The following is a 27,702-nucleotide window of genomic DNA, read 5'->3' as shown; positions in this document are numbered from 1 at the left end:
TTTTCCTTTAAAGGGACACTACTTTCTCCATCATGTGAATTTCCCCAAGGAGTGCAATTCTATTAATACTTGGTCTCCTGGAGAGCCTTCTCGTTCCTCTTAGTCTATCCTCCAGCACACAGAGATCGTCACAATAATTCTCCTCAGCCATCTTCCCTCTTGTGTCACTCCTGTTCAAGAATGGTTATCTGTTGCCCACAGACGAAGGTTACATTCCTTTGCCTGGTTTTCAGTATCTCCTATCACCTCTCCTCACTACCTGTATCTCCAGGAACATGTGTGTTTTTTCCCAGACTACTAAACAGTTCTCCAGCACCAGCTAGTGTCCTCCAGTTCAACTTGATTCTAACGCTATCTACCTGGAGATGAAGTCAGATCCCACAGGTCAAAGTGCACGACTGACCTCAGAAGCCAATTCCAGATCAAGTTGTAGTGCTTCTGACCAATGGGCTGTAAATCAGAGGTTTCTAAGACCTCTTCTGCAGTCTTGAGTAATTTACTAGAGCAGCTCACAGAAATCTGGAGACTAGTTTATTCACTAGATTACCAGTTTACTACAAAGGAATCAGGCATGCCTGCTACTAGTAGCTTCAGTCATGTCTGACTCTTTGCAACCCCCTGGACTATATAGCCTGCCAGGCTCCTCTGTGCGTGGAATTCTCCAAGCAAGAATACTGGGGTGGGTTGCCATTTCCTACTTCAGAGGATCTTCCTGACCCAGAGATCGAACTCAGGTCTCCCGTGTCTCCTGCATTGCAGGCAGATTCTTTACCACTGAGCTACCAGGGAAGCCCTACAAAGGAAACTGAAGGATGTAAATGAATGGCCCAATGAAGAGATACTTAGGGTGAGGTTGGAAAGGTCCCAAACAAGACATTCTCTCTCCCTGGAGTTTTGGTTATGACATCTTCTCAGCTAGCTACCCAGGGGCTGTCCTAAAGTCACCTCATCAAGATAACAAAGACACATTTAGCATTCTCATCATTTAAGACCTTCCAAGGGTTTTGGGAGCTCTGTACCAGGAATGGGACAAAGACCAAATATCTGTATTTTATTATCACAAAATCACATACATAATATACTACTGGTTCTAAATTAATACACCTTTGAGATTTTTCTGTCTTGTTAAGGATGATAAGAAATTCACAAGTAACTAATAGAATAAAGATGGTACAATGAGATACAAAGGAAGGGGCAATGGGTATTTAGAATAGACAAATGGCATTAATTAGGGGGATAGGTTTTCGTTAAGTTGACATTTCAGACGGGTACTAAAGGAGGTGGGGATAATGAAGACTTCATCTGTAGGTGGAAAAAAGGGGGCTAGAGAAGAGATCCTGTGGACAGAGGAAAATATGGGGCATATTTAGGAAGATTACATACCTAGCTTGTATGATACAAAAGATATGGTAAAGAAAGGAAAAGAAGACAAGGAAGTATTAAGGTACCACCTTTGGGTAAAGAGTTGAATTCTAGAATTTGCCATTCACTTTGCAGCTGGTAAACAGTAGAGACTCAGAGTGTTTCTGTTTTTATGGGCATGAGGAATATAACGGGACCTTGAGTAGATCCAGCAGCAGTATCTGCAACTGATTGGAGAAACATTAGAAAAGAGCAGGTCTGTCGCCAGCAGGTCCCTGATAAAGGCAAGCCCACTGACCCAGAGAACTTCGAGTAAATTTCTCCTCGGCATATCAAGGTACTATGTTAATGTGCTTTCAAAAATCACTTCTGAAGATTTTTAGGGTAAAAACAATAAAAATGAGAATAAGAATATAAATACTGCTTTAAACCTAGATTGACCTTCCAAAACGAACTTTAGCCTTGCTTTATTGTTTCAGATCAAAATGCATGATCAGTGTATGCTTTTCCCATTGTATGGTTTTGCTCAGCATTTCCTATGAGACACGAACAAGACATCTTTCTATAGCTCCTCTACAATTAAAAAAAAATCCATGCTTCCCCATTTTAATGACTGTATAAATTCTCATAGTAAGGGATCTGTAGTTTCCCACTGAACTGAATCAATCACTAGGTTTATTGTTGGCACATCTTAAAACCAGAAACAGGACTATATGTACCGTCCCCACTCCACCTGCCAGAAACACACACACGCACATAAAATGAAAACCCTCGACATCCTGATGTTTGATAGACTTAAGAGTACCATTATTATGTTGTGTAAATTTATAGTCACATAGGGCTTCTCTGGTGAGTCAGTAAAGAATCCGTAAATTCGTAAAGAAACCGCCTGTATTGCAGGAGACCTGGGTTCAAGCCCTGTGTCAGGAAGATCTCCTGGAGAAGGAAATGGCAACCCACTCCAGTATTCTTGCCTAGGAAATCCCAAGGACAGAGGAGCCTGGGGTGGGCTACACTCCATGGGGTCGCAAGAGTCCAATATGACTTAGTGACTCAACCACCACCATTCTTCAACAAATACTATTAAAGTGCATATGTAGTTATAACACAAGTGTCCACAAAGGATTGGTATGTCTCCACCATAGGACTGGCAACACATTTTTCTACCCTACCTACCTCCCTATCCCCAACCCCTTTTATTTTATAGTTTATAATATCTGATTTTAGCTTTATTGTTTATACCATCAAATCTTGAGTTTAATCTCCTTGTAAGCTTGTAAGCTGCAGCCCATGGGGTCACAAACAGTCGGACACAACTGAGCGACTGAACTGAAATGACGGAAGCTTGTAACACATTCTTTAATTATTTGAGTTATTTAACTTATTTTTCTCCTCAAAGAAGAAACTGAAAAGACCTTTAAACTTTCGGACTTCGTGGCCAAGAGTATTTTTTCTAATGAAGAAACATACACGTGAAAGAAGAAACCTGGTAACAAACTATTTTATAAATAAGTGACTGTATTTTTCTTCATGTCCAGAAACTCTTGCTGAAACAGAAGTCAGGGATATTCCTCGCAAACCCACGCAGCTCACAGATCTAACACCAGGGTTTCATTTGTACAGAAACGGGCAAGATGATGAAGGCACAGGCTCACTTTCGTATCGATAAAGGACATCAAACACAGTCATAGGCACTAATGACACGGAAGCATCATCAATCACGAAAAGCAAGCGGTCAGGGTCTTCAGTCACTGCTCGCCCTTTAACGTTTGGCAAAATTCAGTCTAGATACTCTAATACCTCAGAAAGAAAAACTAAATATGAGATGCTACATTAAAAGGTCAGGAGATGTCTTATCACTCTTAAGACACAGAAGGGAAGGGATGAAGTAAAGAGAGGGGACCACAGATTTCCTATACTCTTGGATTATGCTTCCTTTCTGAGGGGCTCAGATGTCTGTGTGCATCTGTCGAAATGCCAGCTCTACCTGAAGATTGAAGAGATGGTTGGTAGCTGCTGACATGGTCCCTCGACACTATTAAAAGTTTCTATCGCACAAACAGAATTAGCTGGATTTCTGCTCTTTAGTCCTTTTTAAAAACCTACGTCGAATTTGATTATTTATAAGTGATCTAAAATGTTTAAAGTAAAGAAAATATATATTCTAGCTTCCTAAGAAGAAACAGATTACAGGTTTCGACTTCAATGGCAAATAAATACACCTGAAAGCCAAGCAAGTTTCTCTCCTGCTGGAGAGTCAGACTATGAAAACAGTTCTTGTTTCTCTATGGTGGATGACCACATCACTCATAGAACATAACCAGGAACTAGTTTCACAATTTTAAGAGACTTTTTCTGTAATATGAAAGATGAGGATTTAACCTATTTCTGAGCAGGCAGAATAGATCTGCACTCACAATATCCTTATCACAAATACATGACAACTAAAGCAAAGTGCAGCTGATCTCTGTTTACATCAAAACCATGTAGACACGTGATAATCTAAGTACTTGCTTTCTACGCGCTAATATCACCCATTGCCAAGACTCGAGCTGGCAGTCAATGGAGCGTGCCATTTACAAGGAAGCCTAAAGTCTACAACTGCAGAAATAACATGGAAATGTATCAGCCTATCCAACGTAAATATATTTTCAAAAAATTATCCTAGGAAATTGATTTTAATAGTATCTCCCAAGTCTTTCAACCAAAGTGACTTTGATCATTTTTGTCTTTTTATGTCAAAATCCACCAAAAATTTTTAACTGTGTCCAAGTATTAGGAACAAGGAGCCAATATAGCATGTGTTCACAATAATTGTTAATATTTCAGTGAGTTACAATAAACTGTTTTTGCATGCTTGAAAAATTGTGAAGAAAACGTAAGGAATACTTATGGTAGGATCTCAATAATTGGGTGTTTTCATTTTGCTTTAAAAACAACCTCTAATATTCAACTCCGACAACACAGTGTGTGTATATATATATATATATACATATATATAAAGTTCATTTCCATGCTCATTACATAAAAATAACTATGAGAAATATCAATCTATCAGTGTCAGCTGACATATATCCAATGAATTCACTGCAGAAGGAGGGGGAAAGACCAAAAAAATTCTAAAGTAATCAGTAAAGCTCACAGTTTGAAAAGATTTGATTTTTTTTTTTTTTTTTGCTTGTTTGAATTTTTTTTGGTAGTTTGTGCTCTGTCATAACAAGCCGATTCCCAGACTAATGGCCTCCAAGCAGATTTGAAAGGAAGCCTGAAGACTTCTTATTTTGCTGGGGTTCTGCTTCCTGGTCTTGTGACAGTCCCAATTCACTCTCAATTTGATCAAGCTCTGACTGGTCCAGGAGTTCAAAGTCATCGCCCTCCTCCGTGTCTGTGTCCTCCCCCAGGCTGGGAGCAGCCTGAGATAGTGCTTGGCGCACGCCCGCTAACTGGTCTTTGACCGCGGCGGTCACCGCAGCCGTGATGACATCCCCAGCTAGGTTGCTCATCAGGTGCAGGGTCTGGTCACTGCTCAGAGGAAGGGTGAGACCAGCTGCTGACTTCTTCTCTGTGCTCCGTCTGGGACCGCTGTCCAACTGCTCCTTTTTTCTCTTGAGCTCAGTGGGCAAGCCAAGGCTCAATTCATCTTCATCATTTGTTCCCGTGCCATTTTCTAGTGATGCAAAATCTGAAAGGTCTCGAGAGAAAACTTCCTCACTAGGTCGGTCAAGATCTGTAAAATGCAGAATAGAGGTTGAGGCTTAAGCACCATAATAAATTTTTTTAAAAAATGATTCAACTTTTAACTGATGAAGCTGTTGTTGTTTAGTCTTTAAGTCATGTCCAACTCTTTGGCAATCCCATGGACTGCAGCCCATCAGGCTCCTCTGTCCATGGGATTTCCCAGGCAAGAATACTGGAAGTGAAAATGAAGTGAAAAGTGAAAGTCGCTCAGTCGTATCTGACTCTTTGCGACCTCGTGGACTGTGTACAGTCCATGGAATTCTCCAGGCCAGAATACTGAAGTGCGTAGGGTAGCCTTTCCCTTCTCCAGGGGATCTTCCCAATCCAGGGATCCAATCCAGGTCTCACCCCATAGTCCATGGGGTCGCTAAGAGTCGGACACCACTGAGCGACTTTCACTTAAGAATACTGGAGTGGGCTGCTGTTTCCTTCTCCAAGGGGGATCTTCCTGACCCAGGGATCAAATCCAGGTCTCTCGCATTGCAGGCAGATTCTTTATCAACTGAGCCACCAGGGAAGCCCCTGAGACAGGATGCGTAAGATCAAAGGGCTTGTTATCCTGGTCTTGCAGATGTTTACAGCTTGTAGAGCTTGAGAGGACTTCAGTGAGCCTCTTGTTCTAATGCACTTTAAAGATGAGGAAATTGAGATCCACAGAAATTATGTCACCTGTGCAAGGCCATATAGTAAGTTAATGACAAAGGCAAGGCTACACTTGAGTTTCCCAATCTTCCAACCTGTATTATTTCAACATCACACAGCCTTCTTCCTTCCTCTAGAAAAAGGAAGTGTGTTCTTGCCTGTAAAGACATGTGTAAAATAATTTATTCATAATCCTTCATTATAATTGCTTATATTTTCAGTATATAGTTAAATGGCTTGAAATAATCCAATGAGACTAGCAAAAGTTACTGCACAAGAGCTGTCTCAAATTTTATTTTAAATTGTACTTAACCTAATTATAAAAAAGAAGAAAGCTTTTTTTTTTTTTAAACTAACTTGGAAGAAAAATATGAGCAACCCTGGAGTCGGCTTTTGATTCAGGAAACCTGTCCCCCATGGTTCAGTCCCTCCTAATGAGAGCTATCCCTAGATACATGGGATTAACTTTTTTCTTCCTCTCTCCCACAACTGTGGTCTTTCCTGGTAGCTCAGATGGTAAAGAATCTGCCTGCAATGCAGGAGATCCAGATTCGATCCCTGGGTTGGGAAGATCCCCTGGAGATGGGAATGCCTATCCACTCTAGTATTCTTGCCTGGAGAATTCCATGGGGTCACAAGGAGTTGGACACGACTGAGCATGTGTGTGTCTCACTATTTCCCATTACTGCTCTAAATAATGCCACCAGATATTCCAGAATTTTTTTCATTGTCTATTATTTGTTTTCAAAATAAAGGCAGAATTGGACATTGACTGGCTTAGACTTTTTTCTCACACTCTTAAATAATAGATTTTGAGATATAATTCATATACTATAAAATTTACCCTTTTAAAGTATACAGTTAGTGGTCTTTGGTACATTCACAAGGCTGTACAGCATCTCCACTATCTAATTCTAGAAGATTCTCATCACCCAAAAGGAAACATATTAATTACCAGTCACCCACCAGTCCCTCTTCCCCCAGCCCCTGGCAGTCACTCATCTAATTTCCTTTCACATGGATTTGTCTGTTCTGGACATTTCATATAAATTGAGTCACACAATGCGTGGACTTGTGTGTTTGGCTTCCTGCACTCAGCATATCATGTTCAAGGTTTATCCATATTGTAGCAAGTGTCAGTGTTTCTACAGCCCAGTGATATTCGATTGCATAGATGTAGCACACTTTATACAGTCAGAAGCTGACACAGTTAAACACTTTTGCATGGACTCAAAATAACAGAGCATCTACAGGTGTGAGCATACCGTCAGAAGTGTCTGTCTGTGGAGTGTATCCTTCCGAGAGGTTGAAGGTCCCATTGTCAGTCCAGGAGATCTCCGACACATCGGTGTCAGACACAGACAATTCTTTGGCGGCAGTGGTGAGGCTAATCTGTATTAATATAAATGCCAGTGACACATTTCAAACTTCTCTGGGAGGTCTTTCTAAAAATCCAACTAACACTGAAAATGTCAGAATAGTAAGAACCAGATGAGTACTTTCCTTTTAAATAGTTCAATTATCTTAGAGAAATAGGAGAAGTTGTATTAAGAAAATCATTCCAGTTTTGGTACAAGTAGATACATTGACAGGCAAACCACACAGGAACGAATTGAAAACTGAACAAAAAATACCTTAGGACAAAGAGCTGAAAAGTCTAATTCACTGTCATCTTTGTGACTTTTTTCTTTATCTGCTTCTGTTGAGAAAAAATTTGGAAGCTTTCAGTTTCCTGGCCGGCTCAGAGAGAGTATATTTTTATCCATTATATATCCTGATCCCACAATCCTCATACTCTCCAATGCCTCCACGTAATTAAATGTTTGCACATGACGAACGTCACACATTTGCAAGTGTTTCTTTTCCGAGGGAAATGGTCCATATCAGTGGCTCTCACAGCGTGGCCCCTGGACCACAGCAGCAGCAGCAGCACTGGGAATTTTTTAGAAATACAAATTCCCAGGCCCTCCTCCAGACCAACTCAATCAGACACTCTGGGGGAAGCCGTGTAATCTAAACTTTAAGAAGCTCTCGAGATAATTTTGGTGGTTGTTCTAGCTGAGAATCTATAAGGTCAGAGGCCAAGTTAAAATGTGAAAAAGGATCGCACTGGCCTTCCCTCTATTTTCTTTACCTTCCCCTCTTCTATGGCTCCCACTCTCTGCCTTGTGTCACTTGTTATTTGCAAGCACCTGCCCCAAAAGAAAACAGTGTAGAGACAGTAAACAATTAATAGCAAATATAGAGCTCTGAAGACTTCTCTCTCCCCTGATAGTTTGGATTAAAAAGTCACCTTATTGTATGTGTGAGAAAAGAATAATAAAAGCCTAAACAGGAAAAAGCTGTGTTACTTTGTGGAGGGATCTGCTTCTGTAATAATATGTAGTTAATGGCTAAAACACCCTAAAACGCATTCAGAGTGATTTCATAATAAAGAGCCAGCAATGCCTCATTACAGGTGTGGAATCTAAAATCCAAATGTTACCTACCAGACCTCTCACGTTTCTTCTGGTTAATATATTCTCTGATTCCAAAATCTAGTTTCAGGAGAAATGACTTGATTCTGCTGTATATTTTTTGTCCAATATCATTACACTTGAACAGTGGACACAAAAATGCACACAGCACTGAAAGATAAGGAGGAAGAGAGGTTAGGGGAAATGACCCTGCTTTCCAACTACCTATTAGTATTTCACAAAATTATTTCAGTTCCTTTACTGACAAACTGGGATTTTTTCCCTTGGGGAAATGCCTCTGTGAAACAAGTTCATAATTTCATTCTTCCCCTTGTAATGAAAACATTTTCTCCTACACACACACACCCCATGGTCACTGTTCTCAAAGACTTGAAAATAGATAACTCCATCCACTCAACCCTCTTACACTCAAAATTCATACAAAGGTTACATGCTTCTCACACAACAGTCCTGGATGAAAAATATTAACTCTACTTATTTGTTTTTTTTCTTTTTTTTAATTAATTAATTTATTTTAATTGGAGGCTAATTACTTTACAATATTGTAGTGGTTTTTGCCATACATTGACATGAATCAGCCATGGTTGTACATGTGATCCCCCATCCTGAACCCCCCTCCCACCTCCCTCCCCATCCCATCCCTCAGGGTCATCCCAGTGCACCAGCCCTGTCAACGCCACTTATTTGTTAAATGATATTTCTCCAGAGAAAAGTTATTACTATCCATTAGCCTCTCATCAGTCATAGTAGGATAATAACACCATCTCTGGGGGTTGCTGTGAAGAATAAATGAGATGAATACAGACCATCTGAATAATGCCTGGCCTGTATTTAGACCCTCTTTCCCTGGCTCTCATCTTTCTCTCTTTTTTTTTTTTTTTAATAAATTTATTTATTTTACTTGGGGGCTAATTACTTTACAATATTGTAATAGTTTTTGCCATACATTGACAAGAATCAGCCATGGGTTTACATGTGTTCCCCTTCCCGAACCCCCCACCCACCTCCCTCCCCCTCCCATCCCTCTGGATCATCCCACTGCCCCGGCCCCGAGCCCTTGTCACATGCATCGAACATGGAATGGTGCTCTGTTTCACATATGACAATACACATGTCTCAATGCCATTCTCCCAGAACGACCCACCCTCACCTTCTCCCTCAGAGTCCATAAAATTGTTCCATGCATCTGTGTCTCTCATTCTGTCCCGCATATAGGGTTATCGTTACCATCTTTCAGATTCCATATATATGCATTAGTATACTGTATTGTTGTTTTTCTTTCTGGCTTACTTCACTCTGTATAATGGGCTCCAGTTTCATCCATCTCAGTAGAACCGGTTCAAATGTATTTTTTTTAATGGCTGAGTAATATTCCATTGTGTATATGTACCACAGCTTCCTTATCCATTCATCTGCTGATGGACATCTAGGTTGCTTCCATGTCCTGGCTATTGTAAACAGTGCTGCGATGAACATTGGGGTACACGCGTCTCTTTCAATTCTGGTTTCCTCGGTGTATATGCCCAGCAGTGGGATTGCTGGGTCATATGGCAGTTCTATTCCCAGTTTTTTAAGGAATCTCCACACTGTTCTCCATAGTGGCTGTACTAGTTTGCATTCCCACCAACAGTGTAAGAGGGTTCCCTTTTCTCCACACCCTCTCCAGCATTTATTGCTTGTAGACTTTTGGATAGCAGCCATTCTGACTGGTGTGAAATGATACCTCATTGTGGTTTTGATTTGCATTTCTCTAATAATGAGTGATGTTGAGCATCTTTTCATGTGTTTGTTAGCCATCTGTATGTCTTCTTTGGAGAAATGTCTGTTTAGTTCTTTGGCCCATTTTTTGATTGGGTCATTTATTTTTCGGGAATTCAGCTGCAGAAGTTGCTTGTATATTTTTGAGATTGTTTGTCTGTTGCTTCATTTGCTATTATTTTCTCCCATTCTGAAGGCTGTCTTTTCACCTTGTTTATAGTTTCCTTTGTTGTGCAAAAGCTTTTAATTTTAATTAGGTCCCATTTGTTTATTTTTGCTTTTATTTCCAATATTCTGGGAGGTGGGTCATGGAGGATCCTGCTGTGATTTATGTCGGAGAGTGTTTTGCCTATGTTTTCCTCTAGGAGTTTCATCTTTCTCTCTTAAACAAGGCAGCTCAAGGGCTGACATTCCACATAAGTTCTACTTGGGAGAATGGATTTGAGCTCTGACCATCTGCCTTCCCTTGTGGCTCAGCTGGTAAAGAATCCGCCTGCAATACAGGAGACCTGGGTTCGATCCCTGGGTTGGAAAGATCCCCTGGAGAAGGGAAAGGCTACCCACTCCAGTATTCTGGCCTGGAGAATTCCATGGACTGAATAGCCCATGGGGTCGCAAAGAGTTGGACATGACTGAGCGACCTTCACTTCACTTCATCTGCCTTTTGTGCTAGGCTTTAGAAATATGAAAAGAAATGAAGATCAACATAGTATGCCCTAATCAACATTGTATGCCCTCATGTTTATTTTTTTGCAGTTGTTAGGACACATGCCCATTTACCTTTTTTAAATAGGAGTTGTAAACTCAAATATTTTTAGAAGCCAAGGAGGTATATGTAAAATGTAAAAGCTGGTGCAAGAAAAATAGGGAAATGTGAAGGATAGTTTAGTGGAGAGTTGCTTCCCCATCTAAAAAGGTGGCAGGGCCAGATTGTCACGTTTTTCAGGAAAAGCATGAAGTCACAACTTCTTTACAGCACTTTCGAGTTATACTTGATATATGATAAATTGCATACATTTAAAGTATACAGTTTGAAAAGTTTTGACACATGCATATAACTAAGAAATTATTACTATGACAAATAATGAACATACCTGCCAGCCCCCAAAGTTTCCTCCTGTTTCTCTTAGCCCTTCCTCTCCTGCCTTTCCCTACCCCACCCACCTCATCCCCAGGCAATCATTTATGTGCGTTGTCACTAAAGATTACTGTGAATTATATATAACTGGAACCATACAGTGTGTAGTCTTTTTTTTAACCTGGCTTCTCCCACTCACCTAATTACTTTTATATTTATCCAGATTGCTGCATATATCAATTTTTTAGTGTTGAGTAGTAATCCACTGTATGGATATATCACAGTTTGTTTACCCACTTATCTGTTGATGGACATATGAATTATCTTCTGATTTCAGCTACTACAGATAAAGTGAAAGTTGCTCAGTCATCTTCGACTCTTTGCAACCCCATGAACTATACAGTCCGTGGGATGCTCCAGGCCAGAATACTGGAGTGGGTAGACTACAGATAAAGCCTCTGTGAACATCTGTGGACAAGTCTTTGTGAAGGTGTGTGCTTTCATTTCTCTTGGGTAAACAAATACCTTGCTTTGAGATGGCTGGGTCATAGAGTCGTGTTATGAAAAACTGCCAAACTGTTATCCAGAGTGGCTGCACCGTTTTACCAACCCACCAAGAGTGCATGAGAACTCTAATTGTTCCATATCCTGCCTAACCCTTCATACACTCAGTAGTTTTAATTTCCACCACTTTGGTGGGGGTATAATGGTGTCTCCTTGTGCTTTTTTTAAAAGAATAATTTTACTTATTTATTATTGTTGACTGTGTTGGGTCTTCATTGCTGCGTGGGCTTTTCTCTCGTTGGGGCGAGCAGGGGCTACTGTCTACTTGCTGCGCAAGGGCTTCTCATTGCCATGGCTTCTCTTGTTGTGGAGCATAGCCTGCAGGATGTGCGGGCTTCAGTAATTGCAGCACGTGGGCTCTGTAGCTGTGGCTCCTGGGTTCCAGAGCACAGGCCCAATAGTTGTGCACGGGCTTACCTGCTCCACGGCATGTGGTATCTTCCCAGACCAGGGATCAAATCCATGCGTCCTGCTTTTGGCAGGTGGATTCTTTACCACTGAGCCACCAGGGAAGCCCTCATTGTGCCTTTAATTACATTTGAGCTGCCAATCATACACAATGGCAAAGGAATTAATGTGTTTTGGGGGGGTGGAGAGTATAACTTTATTGTTTTATTGACACAATTTAAAATAAAATTAGTCACTTACAACCTTGCCTTTTGACAGTGATTTGTATAGTTGTGGAATAGCAACATGTCTCTAGAAAAAGGAGAAACTCTGAAGAGCAGAAAATTAAAGAAGAGTCAACTTGCTTTCGGAGAAGGCGATGGCACCCACTCCAGTACTCTTGCCTGGAAAATCCCATGGACGGAGGAGCCTGATAGGCTGCAGTCCATGGGGTTGCGAGCAGTCGGACACAACTAAGCAACTTCACTTTCACTTTTCACTTTCATGAACTGGAGAAGGCACTGGCGCCCCACTCCAGGACTCTTGCCTGGAAAATCCCATGGACGGAGGAGCCCGGTAGGCTGCAGTCCATGGGGTCGCGAGCAGTCGGACACGACTAAGCGACTTCACTTTCACTTTTAACTTTCATGAACTGGAGAAGGAAATGGCAACCCACTCCAGTGTTCTTGCCTGGAGAATCCCAGGGACGGCGGAGCCTGGTGGGCTGCCATCTATGGGGTCGCACAGAGTCAGACACGACTGAAGTGACTTAGCAGCAGCAGCAGCAGCAACTTGCTTTATAATCAAGAACTCATACCTGCTCCTCTAAGCTATGGAAGTTCTTATAGACCATTAAATAACATTGTACGTGTCGTATCAATTAGCCGAATGTTCTACATACTTACACAGTAGATAGCTGAGTATAACTCCGGGAATGTAACTCCCCAAGATGGTAAAAAAGGTGCACACGCTGCAGACCAGGAGACAAAACTAGAAATAACAGAAGTAATGTGACAGTTACTCACTCACTCAGAACACCAAGACACTTCAGAGCACAGGATACACACACAATTATCGATCTACATGCCATCTACCATGCTATGGCAAATGTTCTTCAAACGGTGTTCTCTGCACTTAGATCTAATGATTGCTGTGTTCACCAAGCCTTAACCCATGTTTACATTTAATAACAATCATTTTGAAGGTTCCAGAAGCTAATTTCTTGTGCAGAGAACATCTCCTATTAATCATGCCTGCAGCTATATTACTAGATGCAAGAGACTTGAAGAGTAGCATCTGCCCAGAAACTTCTTTTACTCAGGGTCACTCATTGAAAACAACACAGCCCAGGAATGAAATCTGTAAGTCCAAACTACATCTGTAAATCCATGGAAATCCACAAATCCAGCAAACCGTGTTAGAGAAATTAGATGTATTTAACATAACAGCAATTTACCCAGCTGGTAAGCAATTGTGGTTGTAGATCACCAGTAGATTGTAGGATAAATCTACTGGCCATTACTCTCCTCCTTTCTAACCACCTGCCCCTCAAACTGACTCCACCCCGAGGTCACCTGGAAACCAACGATGAGCGAAACTGAATTCCTGTGGCAAATTCAGTTATTTTCTTCCTCTCTGTCAGTTGTGGCCAAAAGAATCTCGGTTGTTTTAGGAAATTAAAACATCAAGACAGAAAAATTGTCCCATAAAGTCTTCACTTCTTTCCCATACTCTATTCTTTAAACTATCTTACTCCTTTGCTTTAAGTTATGGTACTAAATTTCACTGATAAGCCAAGAAAATTCATTAAGGGAATTTCAAAGTAAGTCATGAGAACACCACATATAATTCTGATCAATAACTGGTAAAGAGAAACAAGAAGGGGGTCTAAAATTCAGAGTAATTTTGATTTTCCATTCTTGGTACAGGGTTAACAAATTCACTAGTCAAAACGAAAACAGATGAACCTGTGGGAACAAAATTAAGAGCTGTTTCTCAAGTATCAGGGGTCCTTGAAGAATATGGAGCTCTATTTGCAAAATGGAAGAAGAAAGACCATAAAAGTTAAAAGAACAAATAAAAGCATTACTATATATAGAATTCAGTTTTGCAAAGGGATTTCATATTATCCACTAAATCTGTATTAAGAGCATCGTCATCTTAGGTTAACTGACTTGGGGCACGTTAGTGTAACCCAATGCAGAAGGTTAAGTTCAGAATCTTCCGACAGTGTGTTTAATCATCTCAGTAAAAGAAGCAACAAGAGCACAAACTCACCCCGCCCCTGCCACCATATTGGTATCTATTCTAAAAATTGCCTTCAGTGATTAAAATGATTTATCCATATATAATGTTGCAACGTTAGTATGCTCAAAATGTGTCGAAGTATAGTTCTACTCTTCACCGAAGGTTAGATTTCCTGTAAGAGAGGGATTTTAAATGTGGAGATTCCTAGGTCCTTCCTTCCAATGACAAGAGGACGTTCAAGAAACCTGACTACAGCCCTGGAAGGAGAGGGTCTATTGATGGCTCTGGACATCACTGTGGTGTCAGGATACAGTGGGAGCTGCTTCTACACATAGAAACACTACAGTGTGCATTTCTCCATGCAGCCCCTTCGAACCACTCTTGACTCTTCTCCTCATGGGTTTTCATCTTCATTGGAAATATATTCATCCCATTCACATGATCACTATGGATGTTTCTGCCAAAGGTTTCCTTTCTTAAGTAAATCATATAAGAATCTTCACTTTTTAGACTGAAAGTGAGATTCAGTTACCTCCAAAAGCATCCTGAAAGGGCTATGTGTTCATCTATCTCCCTTTGACTTGAGAACCAGTCTAGATTAACATAAACCGAAATTCTTTTTTTAATTAATTGATTTTTAATTAAAGGATAATTGCTTTACAATGCCGTGTTGGTTTCTGCCTTACATTAACGTGAATCAGCCATAGGTATACATATATCCCCTCCTTCTTGAATCTCCCTCCCACTTCCCACCCCATCCCACCCCTCTAGGTTGTCACAGAGCCCCTAACACACTTTTATCTTTGGTCTGACTGAGTGAGAAGACAAATCATCATTCATTTTAGCTAATAAGCTACATAGATATTGATAAAATAGAAATCCAATTCCAACTAAATTATAAGGTTGAGGACTTTCTAGTGCTAACACATTAACATTTCCAGACCTTGCTAATATCAGTTTTAATGGCACAGTTCCTAGTATGTTACATTCAGAGTTGGAGAACTCTTACAAGCTGATGAAATAGGTTAATTCATTTGTTTCCAAGTTTATTGCACATTTTAAAGCACACACATCATTCTCCTTCCCTGGAAAACTTGCCTTGCCAGGGCTCTGCTGTTTAAACACAGACATTTCTTGAAGAAATATGCTGAAATTCATCCATGATTCTGCAAGACAGTGGCTGAACCCAGGTCTTTCATCTGGTTTAGAATTGATAACTTCCCAGCTAAAAAGAGAGAAAGAAAACAAAACTTTTAACTGAACTTTGGATAATTCACTCAATATTCATTGCTTCAGCAGATATTCATTGAGCACCTCCTAGTGACTACACTCTCTGGAAAAGCCATATGAGTTCAGAGATGAACAAGTCAGATATCTGTTCAAGGAAGTTCACAGGCCAAGGCCAGCATGGAACTCCATGATTATCTGGTCACAACAAAGGAAAAGCATAGGGTGGAGGCTCTGGGGCATCTTTGAAGATGTCACTTTTACAGTACGATCTGGATTTGCACTATTTCCTATAAGGGCTTGGAAGGGTTCCAGACAAAACAGTATACAGCGTGTGCAAGGGGCCCTGGTGTGAGACGGAGCTGAAGCACCACTGAGCCTGGTGTGGCTGCAGCAGAGCAAACCAGAGAGTAACATTGCAGGGAGGTGGGATGATAGGAAGAGACCTCGTGGGATTCTTAGTAACGTTTTAAACTTTAAGGATACAGAAGCCACAGCACCTTGAAAGAAACCTTGGCATAAATCTTATCATCCTCAACATCAACACCAATATTACATTTTCAGTATACTCTTGATCCTTGCACAACGCTGCATTCAATCCATGTATGTACAATTTATTGTTGGCCCTTCATGTTGGTCGTTGCCCTGCATCCAAGGATTTAGCCAACAACAGACCCTGTATATTTACTATTGAGAAATATCCACTCTATGTGGACGCACACAGTTCAAACCTGGGTTGTTCAAGGGTCAGTGGTACACCATGTTGGTCAACTCAGTAGAAAACTGTGAAACTCAACAAGATCTCACAATACCCCGTATTTTTCTAGAGTACCTTTTCTCAATCATCATCGAAAAAACATGCTGAATGCGGTGCACGTGCCAGGCACGTACTGTGGGTCCCCACCTTCATTTTTTCCACAGGAACTAAAAACTGTTCACAACTGCTCCAGGAGGGAGACATGCAGACACTGGGCATTTCTTACAGTTCCAAGACATCAGGTTCAAATGCCACTCTTGGAATCCTACCTTATCACATAAATACACTAAACAAGATCTACCAAGGGCCCCCAAATTCAATCATTTCATAGATAATTTTAAACAAATGTGTCCAGTAGAGGACACACTGTTAGTGAAGTGTCCTCTAAGCTGTGACTGCAAGGGTGCCAGAGTGAGACTCATCTCTACATTGGACTCCAGTAGCCCTGGTGGCTCAAACGGCAAAGAGTCTGCCTGCAGGGCAGGAGACCCAGGTTCGATCCCCAGGTGGGGAAGATCCCCTGGAGAAGGGAATGCCAACCCACTCCAGTACTCTTGCCTGGAGAATCCCATGACAGAGGAGCCTGGAGGGCGACATTCCATGGGTTGCAGAGAGTCAGATGCGACTGAGCGACCAACATTTCCACACATTTTCACTTTCAGTTCAGCCATTCAGTTGCGTCTGACTCTCTGCGATCCGATGGTCTGCAGCACTTCAGGCTTCCCTGTCCATCACCAACTCCCAGAGATTGCTCAAACTCATATCCATTGAGTCCTTGATGCCATCCAACCATCTCATCCTCTGTCGTCCCCTTCTCCTGCCTTCAACTCAGCCCTATGACAAATCAAAGCCACTTTGGCCCTTAGATGCTCAACTACCCAGAAACTGTTTCTCTTTAATAAACTTTCAAATCAACACCAAGACAACTATAGGCAATACAATTTCCATTTTTAGTATAAATTTTAAGCTAATTTAAGTGAGTTCAACAGCATTAAAAAAGCAAAAAAAAAAAAAAAAAAAAAAGTCTTGTCCTTCCTCTTTGCTCTATCAGCCTCAACCACAGCTCTGCCAGACAGTCACTGAGGCTCCAGGGTTCAGGCCGATGCTACTCCATGAGATAGACATTTGCAAAATGATTTCCCAACTATTGTGAGAAATGAACTTTTAGGGATGTCTAGCTATCAGTTTATGTATTCATGAACTCTACCCACTCGTGACTCACGGAGCAAGCCTGTTGACTCTGGTGACCAAATCTAGCACTAGGTCTGCATATCCTATGAATGATTCCAGACCTATTAAAAGAAACAGTGAGTGCATGGTTAGGAGGTCACTATCTATAACAAAACCTTGCCAATGTATCAACTTAAAGGGAAACTATTTTGTACAGGAAGAGTAAAATCCGAACTGGCTACTAACCTATGGCTTCCTTTCTACAACACAGGCTTGTTAACAAATTGCCAAGCACAGGCTCCTCTGTGGCTGAGTGCATGACATACTGGCTTGGCCAGAAAGTTCATTTGGTGTAACATCTTATGGAAAAACCCAAATAAAATTTTTGGCTAACCTAATAAATACAGATTTTAATTTCTACTCTCTAGGCATAGTAAGTAGTACATGAGCATTTGGTTAAACTGACTAGCAAATATAATTCTAACAAAAATCAATGAAAAACATAATGGAACAACTGATTATTATTATTTTAATGATTACAATGGAATGAATGAACACTTTGTATTCTGAAGCAAATTTAAGATATACTTCCATTAGGATAATGAACAAATAAAGTGAGCAGTGTTCAAAAATGAAAGATGGAATGGAAATGAAGGAACACAGGTTTCATGTTTGTACGTGGACCTCGGGATCGTAATATTGAGGGAAAAAAAATCACAGAAGAATACACACAGCATGATTTCATTTTTATAAAGCTCAAAATCACGTTAAACTAACAGTTCTTTAAGCAAGGAAATGTTAAAAACAGAACAAAACAAAATTCAGGAGAGCAGTTACCTCAGATGAGAGTGTGTAAGGAATAAGACTTAAGATGGCAATTCTTGAATATCCTTATGTTATATATCTTAATTCAAGTGCTGGATACCCAAGAACGATGCATCAATATTATTGTTCTTAAAGCTATATAATGTACACATTCACAGCCTTGATTTAAAATTCCTTGATTATTGTTGCTTTTCACTCAGTTGTGTCCGACATTTTGCGACCCCATGGACTGCAGAGTGGCCAGGCTTCCCTGTCCTTCACCATCTCCTGGAGCTTGCTCAAACTCCTGTCCATAGAGTCAGTGATGCCATCCAACCATCTCATCCTCTGTCATCCCCTTCTCCTCCCGCCTTCAATCTTTCCCAGCATCAGGGTCTTTTCTAGTGAGTCGGTTCTTCACATCAGGTAGCCAAAGAGCTTCAGCTTCACCATCAGTCCTTCTAATGAATATTCAGGATTGATTTCCTTTAGGATTGACTGGTTTGATCTTGCAGTCCAAGGGACTCTCAAGAGTATTCTCCAACACCACAGTTCAGAAGCATCAATTCTTCAGTGTTCAGCCTTCTTTATGGTCCAAATCTCACATCCATACATGACTACTGGAAAAAGCATAGCTTTGACTATATGGACCATTGTCTGCAAAGTAATGTCTCTGTTTTTTAATACACTGTCTAGGTTTGTCATCGCTTTTCTTCCAAGGAGCAAGCGTCTTTTAATTTGTGGCTGCAGTCACCATTTGCAGTGATTTTTGATGCTTAAATGCATAATCATTCTTTTAATTAAATGAGTAACATTCTTACATGAGTATATCCCACTTCACATCTTATAGTCAAAATAGAAATGTTACCTCCTGTGACAGTACTTTGGGACAATAAATTCCACTGGTTACTTATCTTTATTTTTAACAAAATCCCCTTAGGGAGTTCCCTCATGGGCTAGTGGCTAGTATTCAGTGCTTTCACTGCCATGGCCAGGACTCAATCTCTATTTGGGGAACTAAAACACTTGTGGCTCACCAAAAAAATTTTTAAATGCCTTAAACAATTCTAATGATACCTGCATTACTGCAAAAATCACAAACAGAAGTGAGAAATTCATCGTGTAAATCATGACAATATCATCTAACCAAATGGGTTTTGGAAAGAGTATAAATGTCTGAGATAAAAATAAATGTATAGATTGTTCTTAATAAAATTTAATGGAAATATGATTTAAGAAGAAAATCGGAATTCAAGGGCCAAGAAGAGATGTCACTCTACATGTATACTCTAAATAAAACACGCACCTGGTAGTTAGTTTCTGGGAGTTCCATAATACTTTTAAATTGTCCAGTGGCTACTTCTGAGGACCAGTGGACCATACATTTCTATTATCTTCCATTATATATAGTCTACCAGTAACTGACATCACCACAGTTCTATTTAGGTAATTCAGTTACATAATATATTTGAATAATACAGTTATATAATTTAGAATGAGATGGGACAATTGATGGCAACTTTTCAAATTCCCTTCTTTTATGAATGGGGAAAGGGAGATCCCCATTTTCTCAGCGAGTTCAGGGCAGAGCCTGATTTCCAATAGAGTTCTTTTCCCTTAACACATGCCCTCTTCAAGGGAAGAATCCAGTCAATGGCATCTTGGAAGAGACCATGTATTGTAATTTAGAACAAGAAGGAACATAAGCTGATCAACCTCACTCCTTTAGAGTCAGGAGGAATGAGGTGTAACCAAGACCAACAGGGCATCATCAGGACCTACTCTTTACAGAAAGAAGAGAGTACTTCCTGTTCAGAATACAAATATTCATCAGAAGGTAAGATTTATGCTTGATGGGTGGTTGACAAGTTAATACACGTGACAGCTGCACATACATACACACATGCTTGGGTGCACACAGGCCCTGAGTTGCTCCATAAAGAAACTCTAGGTTTTCCTGGAGAGCCTCGTCTGGAAAACGCATAACCAGAGAAAGGATCTCCTGTGAATACTGGACAATGCTAGGGAGACAGATCTTTTACATGGCATGTGGCTCTCTTCCCACCGTCCTTGGCGCTGATCAACGGGCAACAAAAGACCCAACCAAGACAAAAGGAGGCTGAAAAATGGTGTGAATCTTTGCATAGTTCTTTTTTTTTTTCATCGTTAAAAATTTTTTTAAATTATTTTGTATTGGGGTATCGCTGATTAACAATGTTCTGATAGTTGTTAATCAGCAACTCAGCCATACATATACACGTATCCATTCTCCTTCAAACTCTGCTCCTGTCCAGGCTGCCACGTAACACTGGGCAGAGTTCCCTGTGCTATACAGTAGCTCCTTGTTGGTGATCCATTTTAAACATAGCAGAGTGTACGTATCTGTTCCAAACTCCCTAACTACCCCTTACCTCCATCCTTCCCCCCAGCAATCATAAGTATGTGAGTCTGCTTCTGTTTTGTAAGTTCATTTGTATCATTTCTTTTTAGAGTCCACATATAAGGGATGCCATATGATATTTCTGCTTCTCTGTCTGACATACCAAGTTCTTTACCAAAGAGTGTTAAGTGTTCTATGACTGATGCTCATCCAAGAGGAAAAAAAACAATAGATACCAATGGCTTCAGCATTAATATTCCAGGACTTAGGATTTTTCCTCCACAGTTTCAGAGAGAACATGCACTTCTTTTGTTGGTCTGCCTTTTTGTCTTTCCTTCCTACCTTCACTTGCTTCCTTTCCCCACTAATTTTCTCTCTCCCTCCTGTGTCCAGTGAGGAGCGAGTCTTCAGCATACTCCAGCCAGGAGACGGACTACATGAGGTCCCTTCATTGTGACCGTCAGCCCCAGATTCTCCAAGAATCCAGGTCACATGGTTCCCGGAGAAGCCATACCTCCCAGCCTTCCCATCTGTCCCCTGAGCTCTGCCCAAGGGTCTGCAGCTGCGCAGGGCGTCCCCAAAATTCCATTTAGTTACATTCTCCTTTTTTAAAAAATTGATTTATTTTTGATTGAAGGATAATTACAGTATTGTGTTGGTTTCTGCCGTACATCAGCACGGATCAGCCACACGTATACATATGTCCCCTCCCTCGTTAGCCCCCCTCTCATCCCCATCCCGCCCCTCTAGATTGTCACGGAGCCCTGGTTTGAGTTCCCAGAGTCATACAGCAAATTACAGTCTCCTTTTTCAGAGAAACTAAAGGGATAGATTTGTGACAAAGAACATGCTGAAGACAAGCAGCTGTTGACTGAAGAACAACATGGTTCCACCACCCTGAGAAGTTCTTAGGGAAATGGCTCCGAAGACAAACAGCCTCACTTTGTCCCAGAAGGGAGCTCTGGGTTCCCGGTTGAAGCCAACATCCCTTCCTTCTGCCTCCATGTGTGTGTGTGTGTGCGTGTGCGTGTGTGCGTGTGCGTGTGTGCGTGTGCGTGCGTGCGTGCACGCCCCATGTGCTCAGTCACGTCCAACTCTTTCCACCCCCATGGACTGCGGCCTGCCAGGCTCCTCTGTCCATGGAGTTGAAAAAATGAAAACTAAGTGAAAATGAAAGTCTCTCAGTCGTGTCTGACTCTTTGCGACCCCATGGGCTATACAGTCCACGGAATTCTCCAGGCCGGAATACTGGAGTGGGTAGCCTTTCCCTTCTCCAGGGGATCTTCCCAACCCTGGGATCAGACCCAGGTCTCCCGCGTTGCAGGCGGATTCTTTACCAACTGAGCTATCAGGCAATTATTAGAATACAATTAGGCATAGCCATTAGATGTGGCCAAAGTAATCTCTTTAGGCAGTTCCTACGTGGAAAGTGTGTGTGAACTCCAGAGCACTGTTTAAACAGCAGTCATGGCCTGGGGCGACCTCAGAAATCTGCCCTTTGAAAATAGCGTCCCAGGTGATTCTCAGGGAGGTGTTTCTTTGCTTTAAAATTAATTTTTATTGGAGTACAGTTGCCTCACCACACTGTGTTATTTTCTACCATACCAAAGTAAATCAGCTATTTGCTGCTGTTCACTTGCTAAGTTGTCTCCGATTCTTTTTGACCCCATGAACCGCAGCACACCAGATTTCCCTGTGCTTCACCATCTTCCAGAGTTTGCTCAAACCCATGTCCATTGAGTCAGTGATGCTATGTAACAATCTCATTTTCTGTCATCCCCTTCTCCTCCTGCCCTCAATCTTTCGCAGCATCAGGGTCTTTTCCAATGAGTCAGCTCATCACATCAGGTGGCCAAAGTATTGGAGCTTCAGCTTCAGCGTCAGTCCTTCCGATGAACACTCAAGAGTTGATTTCCTTTAGGATTGCCTGGTATACATATACATATATCCTCTCTTTCCGTTTAGGTCACTAAATGGGAATATGTATACATATATCCTCCCTTCCTATTTAGGTCACCACAGAGCATTGAGTAGAGTTTCCTGTGCTATACAGTAGGTTCCAGATAGTATCAATAGTGTGTATATGTCAGTCTCCATTTCCCAATTCATCCTGCACCCTCCTCCCCTCCTTGGTGTCCATAAGTTTTGTTCTCTACATCTGTATCTCTATTTCTCCTTTGCAAATAAGTTCATCTTGAGTCAGATGTTTCTTATCCTAAGATCAAAATAAGAAACACCCAGTGAGAAAATTACACAGGATTGTTGTTTCAAAAATAAGAGACAAGAGGGGAATTCTGCTTCAGGCAAGATGGTATAGCAGGGACCCAACTTGTCCTTCCGGAGCAGGGAGGTGCCACCCCCTCACAAGGTGGGTCCTGGCAACTAGCTGCATTGAGGAGGCAGACGTGAGAGTAAAAAGAGGCTGGAGTTGGCAGGACAGTGTGTGTGTAGGGGGGAGGTGGGTAAGAGCTTGCACAGAGAACACAGGCCACCTCCAGGGTGTCCTGGACTCTCCAGCTGAGAGTGACCACGGTACGTGTGAGGAACAAAAAGCATCAGAAAGAATGTGAGGGAATGAGGGAAGGAAGTCCTGTGCTCACAGGGCTGGGGAGGACACTGGATCCCACCAACGGACCTAGAAACGCTCAGAATTCACACAGCCGGGCAGAGTCCTCAGAGGTCCGACCTCAGTAGCGGAGAACAATGAGTCCAGACTGAAATGCCACTGTGGTCCTAACATGGCTTAAAAGCAGGATCTCAAAGGATCCAACTGATTTCAAGTAATTCAACTGTGTCATGCTGTTGTTGTTTAGTCGCTAAGTCGTGTCTGACTCTGTGACCCCATGGACTGTAGCCCGCCAGGCTCCTCTGTCCATGCAATTTCCCAGGCAAGAATACGAGTGGGTTGCCATTTCCTCCTCCAAACTGTGTCATACACAGGAATAAAAAGTGGTGAGTATTGTTATGGACCTAATAACCCACATGGTCAAACTGGGATCTAAATGATTTTCTAAATTTTTCTTTCATACCTTTTTATTTTCTTCAGTTGAGTTTTCATTTATTTATAACATACAAACTTACAAAAACAAAAAAATTTTTTAAGTATATCATTTACAGTATCATCAAAAGCCACCAAATTCCTAGGAATAAATATTACAAAAGATGCATAAACCTCTACACTAAAAGGTATGAAATGTTAATAAGAAAAACTAAAGAAAACCTTAGTAAATAGAGGACTATGTTCACGGAGTAGATACATTGGCATATTGTAAATATGTCAGTTCTCTCCAATTTGACCTACAAATTCAAAATCTCATCAGATTTTATACCAATTGGCTGCCTAATCCCAAAATTTACATGAGAATTTAAAGTGCCAAGAACAGCCACGGAAATCTTGAAGAAGCAGCACCAAGGTTCAGACATATGCTACCATATTTCAAGACCTATTGTAAAGCTATTAAACACACATGCACACACACATGTGCATGAACATATAGCTATAATTTTGTTTTTCCTTTACCTTTTGTTTACTGCTTTTAGTGTAGAGGGTTATGCACCCTTCATGACATTTGTTCCTAGAAATCTGATGGGTTTTGATGCTATCATATATGATGTACTCTTTTCATATATGCACAGTGACTTCCCTGCACAGTATTTATTCAACAAAATATCAAACTAACAAATGATAATGGTGGCACTATAGTTGAGTGGTAAAGAATATTCTTCATCTTTTTTCATTGAAGTATAGTTAATTTACAGTATTGTGTTAGTTTCATGCATACAGCAAAATACCTTTCTTTTACTTGACTGTGTATCTTTTTTCTTTAAAAATCTACTTAACAAAAACACTGTCTGAATTTTATATTAAAAGGCAAACTAGCCTTTGCACAGTTCAAGGGCTCCGTACATGAACCAGGAATGCACTTGGCTTTCCGGGTGCAGCACACAATTCTCTCCGTTAGGGGGTTCTGTGAGACTAAGAAATGTGACGCCCGGGTGCTCTTTAAAAATAGATGGTGATTCCGGAGGAAAGAACATGTGCCGGCAGCCCGTTTCATCTCTTTCACTCCCAAGTGTCTTTGAGCACAACCAAAAATAGTGCTGAAATAAATGAATCCTGGCAGAGAACAAACAATGCATTTCAGTATCATTTTCCTTTGGGTTCATTTCAATCAACCTACGCTGAGTGCGGTTGTCTGTCACCAGTCCCACGTCAGGGAGCTCAGGATGAGTGAGCGATCTCACTACATCTCAACCAGTGAGCAAAAGGGCTAGGTGTGACCCCAAAATGAGTTCTCACTTGCTCGCATTATATATGAAATTCACTTTTATAAAATAACATTTCATTGAATTGAGGGCTGTTTGCGGGGGGGGACACTCAAAAACTAAGCTGGGGATTAGATATACTAGGAGAGCCTGTTGAATATAAGTTACTATCGTTTCACTATTGTATATTTTATAGGATAATAAATCTTTTTATTAATATTGTAGTGAACCTTGGAGAAGGAAATGGCAACCCACTCCAGTATTCTTGCCTGAAAAACCCCACGGACAGAGAAGCCAGGCAGGCTACAGTCCGCAGGGTCACAAAGAACTGGGCATGACTGAGCGACTGAGCACAGTGAACCTAAAACTCAGAAGGTATTTTTTAAAACTGAAAGTAATTTTTCAAAGCAAAAGAAGAGATTTTAATATATCAAAGCTTAAATCCTTGCACATATTTCCTTTTTAATGTCTTTTTTTAAAAATTGTGATCAAAGTAACATAACATACTATTTTAACCATATTCAACCGGAGAGTGACGTGACACGAAGTGCACTGACACTGTCGTGCAACTCTCACCATCATCCGTCTTCTGAATGTCTCACCTTCCTAAACTGAAACTCTGTCCCTGTTAAACACCAACTCCCCGTCCTCCTCCCCACTCCTCAGCTGGCCCCCGACATCTACCAATGTCCTTTCTGACTATGAATTTGACTATCTGGCCACCTGATGCAAAGAACCGACTCACTGGAAAAGACCATGATGCTGGGAAAGATTGAGGGCAGGAGGAGAAGGGGGCGACCGAGGATGAGATGGTTGGATGGCATCATCAACTCAATGGATGTGAGTTTGAGCAAGCTCCAGAAGATGGTGAAGGACAGGGAAGCCTGGTGTGCTGCAGTCCACGGGGTTGCAAAGAGTTGGACATGACTTGGCGACTGAACAACAACAAGGTCCCTCATATAAGTGGAATTACATAAGTGCAGACAGTATGTGTCTGCGCCTAATGCATACTGGAATAACCCTTGCACGTATTTCTTGAGCTTTAGATTTGAGGAGATAATTACCAACAGGAGACAGAAATCGTGACGCAGATGGAGAGAGACAGCAAGCAGGATGAGGAGTGTGAGGAGTGGGGGTGAGTAGGAGTAGAGGCTATGCATGAATCCTGATGCTCAGTGTGAGGTCATCTGGTTTCTGTTGAGTCCAAAACAAACCCAAACATAGATGCCCTCTTTGTGAAGCCCATTCCCCTTTTTAGTCTCTAGCTGGTTTCAGTCTGATTTCTGGCATTTACAATATAAAACGAAGTGCCTCATTTTTCAGGGAGGAGGGATGCAATGGAGAACTGTAGAATATATTTAAATTATAAGGTAGAAACAACTATTAAAAAGAGTTATGGAATAAGATTCCACAGATTTTAGTATGACAGTTTAGTTTCTTTTTTGCTTCCCTGCGGGCTCAAATGGTAAAGAATCTGCCTGCAATGCAGGAGACCCAGGTTTGATCCCTAGGTTGGGAAGAAACCTTTCTCCTTTCTCTCATTCCTGGAGAAAGGAATGGCAAGCCACTCCAGTATTCTTGCCTGAAGAATTCCATGGACAGGGGAGCCTGGCGGGCTACAGTCCATGGGGCCACAAAGAGTAGGACACAACTGAGTGACTCTCAACTTTTACTTTCTGGTTTTTGGTTGGTTTTTGTTTTTATTTTTTTTTGAGTTTTTAGTACTCGAATGGTTTCATTTGTTAGTTTTTTCACTTTGTTTTAGATTTTATTTGTACTTAAGGACAGTTGGTATACAATCAACTTGTAATACTGATATACAATATTATATGTTACAGATATATAATATAGTGGTTCATAATTTTTAAAAGTTATACTCTATTTATAGTTATTATGAAATATTGGCTATATTTCCTCTGTTGTGCAATATATCCTTGTAGCTTATGCTATATCTAATAGTTTGTGCCTCTTACTCCCCTCTACTCCTATTTTGCCCTGTCCCTTGCTCCCCATTGGTAACCACCAGTTTGTTCTGTTTTTTGTCATAGTCACTACTTTACTATATTTTTTAGATTCCACATATAAGTGAGAACATGCAGTATCTATCCTTCTCTGTCTGGCTTATTTCACTTAGCATAATACCCTCTAAGTCCACTCACGTTTTTGCAAATGGCAAAGTCTTATTCTTTTCATGGCTGAGTAATATTCCATCATATGTATACACCACATCTTTTTAATCCATTCATATGCTGATGGACACTTAGGTCGCTTCCATATCTTGGCAATTGTTAATAATGCTGCTATGAACTCTGGGGTGCATGTACCTTTTCAAATTAGTGTTTTTTATAAGTTCTATTTAGATGACAGTTTTAATGGAATGGAAGGATAGAAACAGAGCAAAAAACTCACACCAAAGAAGTTGATGAAAAGTTCAAGTAAAGGGGGTTCCAGACAATGCGAAATCAGAATAACAACTAATTCTTACAAGAAGCCAAGCACTGTGCTATGAGGTCGAAAACTTACCATCATATTCAATCCTTACATCCAGCCTATTGTGAGGTGCGATTTATTATTCTGTCCTACAGATGAGGACACTGAGGCTTAGATAAATTAACTGCTGAGGTCAGAGAACAAATTACACACAGAATAGGAGACCTTCACAAATGGAACCGAAAATGCTGATCATGAGAAGTGAGACACAGGAAGAACTTTCTGGAATGGAACTTGGCACCGTTTCAAAGATGAGTGGGAAAGAACGCCAGAGCAGTAACACGAATGGATTGCGGATGCCCAGATGCTGCGCTACAGAAACAGAGACGCTGAAGAAGGTTCAGCTTCATCTAGG

At 41.0% G+C, this 27,702-nt stretch overlaps 1 protein-coding gene and 1 long non-coding RNA gene across 4 annotated transcripts in view; one reads left to right on the top strand and one right to left on the bottom strand.

Annotated features, from left to right (window-relative positions):
* Positions 1 to 2,862: 2,862 nt before the first annotated feature.
* RETREG1 (reticulophagy regulator 1) overlaps positions 2,863 to 27,702 on the bottom strand; it is a 156,299-nt gene continuing 131,459 nt past the window's right edge. For 2 of the 3 annotated variants that reach the window (XM_081519321.1, XM_081519322.1), the window contains 6 exons: positions 15,352 to 15,478; positions 12,912 to 12,996; positions 8,232 to 8,369; positions 7,377 to 7,441; positions 7,008 to 7,134; positions 2,863 to 5,089 (listed from right to left, as the gene is read on the bottom strand). In XM_081519321.1, the coding sequence (XP_081375447.1) occupies positions 4,596 to 5,089; positions 7,008 to 7,134; positions 7,377 to 7,441; positions 8,232 to 8,369; positions 12,912 to 12,996; positions 15,352 to 15,478 (1,036 nt within the window). In that variant the 3' untranslated portion in view covers positions 2,863 to 4,595. Of the gene's footprint in view, positions 5,090 to 7,007; positions 7,135 to 7,376; positions 7,442 to 8,231; positions 8,370 to 12,911; positions 12,997 to 15,351; positions 15,479 to 17,448; positions 17,530 to 27,702 lie in introns of all 3 variants that reach the window. The other variant, XM_081519320.1, reaches the window with a different exon arrangement.
* On the top strand, positions 8,232 to 10,957 carry LOC145517034 (uncharacterized). Its single transcript, XR_014061943.1, has 2 exons — positions 8,232 to 9,068; positions 10,343 to 10,957. It is a non-coding gene; the product is annotated as an uncharacterized LOC145517034 (long non-coding RNA).

The sequence above is a fragment of the Giraffa tippelskirchi genome, chromosome 8 (assembly GCF_054371585.1).
Source record: "Giraffa tippelskirchi isolate mGirTip1 chromosome 8, T2T-mGirTip1v1.2.pri, whole genome shotgun sequence".
NCBI lineage: Eukaryota > Metazoa > Chordata > Mammalia > Artiodactyla > Giraffidae > Giraffa > Giraffa tippelskirchi.
Note: the sequence above shows the minus strand (reverse complement) of the source record. Positions and strands in the feature narration are given on the sequence as shown.